Source organism: Vigna umbellata, chromosome 6 (genome assembly GCF_029865625.1).
Source record: "Vigna umbellata cultivar VRB3 chromosome 6, Vumbellata_1.0, whole genome shotgun sequence".
Lineage (NCBI taxonomy): Eukaryota > Viridiplantae > Streptophyta > Magnoliopsida > Fabales > Fabaceae > Vigna > Vigna umbellata.
Window position 1 is genome coordinate 25,430,075 of NC_142170.1, and position 2,666 is coordinate 25,432,740.

The 2,666-nt window shown below is 32.0% G+C and overlaps 1 protein-coding gene across 1 annotated transcript; it reads left to right on the forward strand.

Moving 5' to 3' along the window:
- Positions 1-721: 721 nt before the first annotated feature.
- Positions 722-2,119, forward strand: LOC124829362 (early nodulin-like protein 1). The gene is made up of 2 exons (XM_047302857.2): positions 722-1,071; positions 1,433-2,119. The coding sequence occupies exons 1-2, from the start codon at positions 885-887 to the stop codon at positions 1,819-1,821; spliced, it is 576 nt and encodes a 191-aa protein (XP_047158813.2). The 5' UTR covers positions 722-884; the 3' UTR covers positions 1,822-2,119.
- Positions 2,120-2,666: the final 547 nt, after the last annotated feature.

Here is a 2,666-nt window from a genome sequence, read left to right on the forward strand (position 1 = left end):
TTTTTCAATTTAGAGAACTAATGAGATAAGAGAAAAAGAATATAAAATATAAAAAACACTCCTTTCGCTGTTTTCTTAATTGTTTTAATTAATAAGAACGAACATTTAATTTTTGAAAGTCTAACTCACGGTTAGTTGTGTTTTAAAAATTATTAAATGTTAAGAAATTCTAAAAATATGAATTATTTATCTCTTTATTCATCGTAATATATTTCTGCATAATAGTAACACATGGTTATTTAATGTCGTTTTAATCCGTGAATTTGTCCATTAATTTGGATATCAAAAAGACAATAAATTCTTAATAAGTTTCACTTCTAACCAAATTTTAATATTTGAATTCCGGTTTAAACATTTCACCCTTTTTATTATATCATCTATCATTCTCCTTCTCACTTTCAAACTCCGAAAGGTAACTCTCTCAAAGATTCAAAGGTCAAATAAACAACCCTAATTTTTTTTCTCTATTTTTCACCCTTTTTTTCATTATATTATTTGTCTTTCTTCTCATACGTCTTATTCAAAATGAGTTGTAAATTTAACATTATAAAAATAAATAAATAAATTAGTAAATAAAAAGAGTGTATATTACCGTTGTATCTCTTGCATGTTGCCAAGTGTATACGTAGCATTGCATGCTCCAAATCAACCACACAACACAAAACGTTCACTTTCTCCCAACACACTCTTCTCTTCTTTCTATATAATGCCAGCAAATACCTTACACATCAAAGCATTTTCCTTCCTCTAATCCCCAACGGTTACCTCTTCTCTTCTCAATCCCCCACTATATATATATATATATATATAAGTAGATACATATAGTATTACACCTTTCACTCACTCTCTCTTTCAGTTCATAATCTTTTTCAGACATCATTGAAATGGCGTTTCTGGGTCTCTTGTTTTCGATGATTCCTACGCTGCTTCTTGTTGCGTCATCATCATCAAAGTTTCAAGCTGAGGCAAGACAGTATGATGTTGGTGGAAGAGATGGGTGGGTGGCCAAGCCTTCCGAAGACTACAACCACTGGGCTCAGAGGAACAGATTTCAAGTCAACGATACTCTCCGTGAGTCCAATCTTTCTAAGCATTTTCATTCAAACTCTTTTTAAAAGAATGAAATTTTTTCAGGATTTTCTCTTTTTCAGAGTTTCTGTCATCTGAGTTTCTTGTGATCTAATTTTTTCACACATTTAAACATAAAGATCGAACCTTGATGAACAGATTCAATTTGAAACTTTGAAATCTGAGTCATTTGATTCTCATCTAATTTATGCAGACTGTGTAAAACAACACCTGGTTTTATAAATTATGTTTCAATCATGAGCCATGTTAAAACATATTTTCCTGGCCAACAAGTAAAATCTGTTAAGGGTGTCTTATTTTAGTACAACATTGATTCTCACTGTTTTTTATTGCACGCATGAAGATTTCAAGTACAACAAAGGCATAGATTCAGTTGTGGTGGTGAAGAAGGAGGATTTCGATTCATGCAACATCAACAACCCCATTCAGAAAATGGACGATGGTGATTCAATTTTCCCACTTTCTCATTCGGGTCTCTTTTATTTCGTAAGTGGCAACCTTGACAACTGCAAAATCGGTCAAAAACTCATTGTTCTTGTCATGGCCGTCAGACAACCTCCTCCTGTGACTGCGCCGCCGCCTACAAGCGCCCTGCCGCCGCAGACTGTTCCGGCAACGGGGCTGACCTCTCCGGCGCCGCCCCCATCGGATAAATCGGGCTCAGGGAGGGTTGGTGTGGGTTTGGGAGTTTTGGTTGGTTTTGTGTTGGTTGGGTTTATAGGGTTGGCTTAGTTTGTTGGTGTGGCTAATGGGTGAGACTTGTGGTTTGAACTAATGGTCAAAAATAATTATTGTTTCAACATGATTTCTAGTTTGTGTGGGTGTTTTGTTTTATCTGATTTCAACATTTTTTTTATCTTTTTCTTTAGGATTCTTGGATTCTAGTTTGTTTTTTTTTTTTTTCCATGTAATGTGGTCGAATGATGATCCATAAACTCATAATTCATAGACCATGTATTTGTAATTTATATATGTAATTGTTTACACCTTTTTCTCTATTGTTGAGTGGTGAATAAAAAGTTGTTTAACAGTTTCAAGTGTTTTCCTTATTTACATTAATTTATGAGCACTCTTTTAACTGATTTATACATGTTTAAATAGGTTATTAAATGGCTTTCATGGTACACATTGATATTTTTTACATACGACTTTTGTAGGTATTTTATTTCTCAACGTACCTAATAAGCAAATTATTAAAGGAATCCCAATTGCTTTATTATATTATTAATTCTTTATTTCCGATAAAAAAAAAGTGAAAGAATCCCATCAATAACTCAGTTATTTTATAACTTATTTATTAAATAAGATAATTAAGTTATGAAAAATAAAAAACTACCCGTATGCTTGCTTGGAAAAGTTGTATGAACTTTCAATTTTTGTTGTCTTTGAATTGATAGAGTGAAAAATAGTGAAATTTGAGATGATTGTGTTTTCTATTTTTATTTTTTTATAAGATTGTCATCAGCTAATAGTCTTTTGAATTGACATGATCCATGAAATTAGTAAGTGGTGATTGAAAAATGAAAAATTGAAATGAAAATGAGAGTAAGATATTGAAAATTGAACATATTTAATTT

Excerpts from the sequence above, each read along its gene's own strand:
- LOC124829362 (XM_047302857.2), top strand. The coding sequence starts at position 885 with ATGGCGTTTCTGGGTCTCTTGTTTTCGATGATTCCTACGCTGCTTCTT. Across the intron at positions 1,072-1,432 it reads TCAAGTCAACGATACTCTCC|ATTTCAAGTACAACAAAGGC; the intron begins GTGAGTCCAATC and ends GCACGCATGAAG.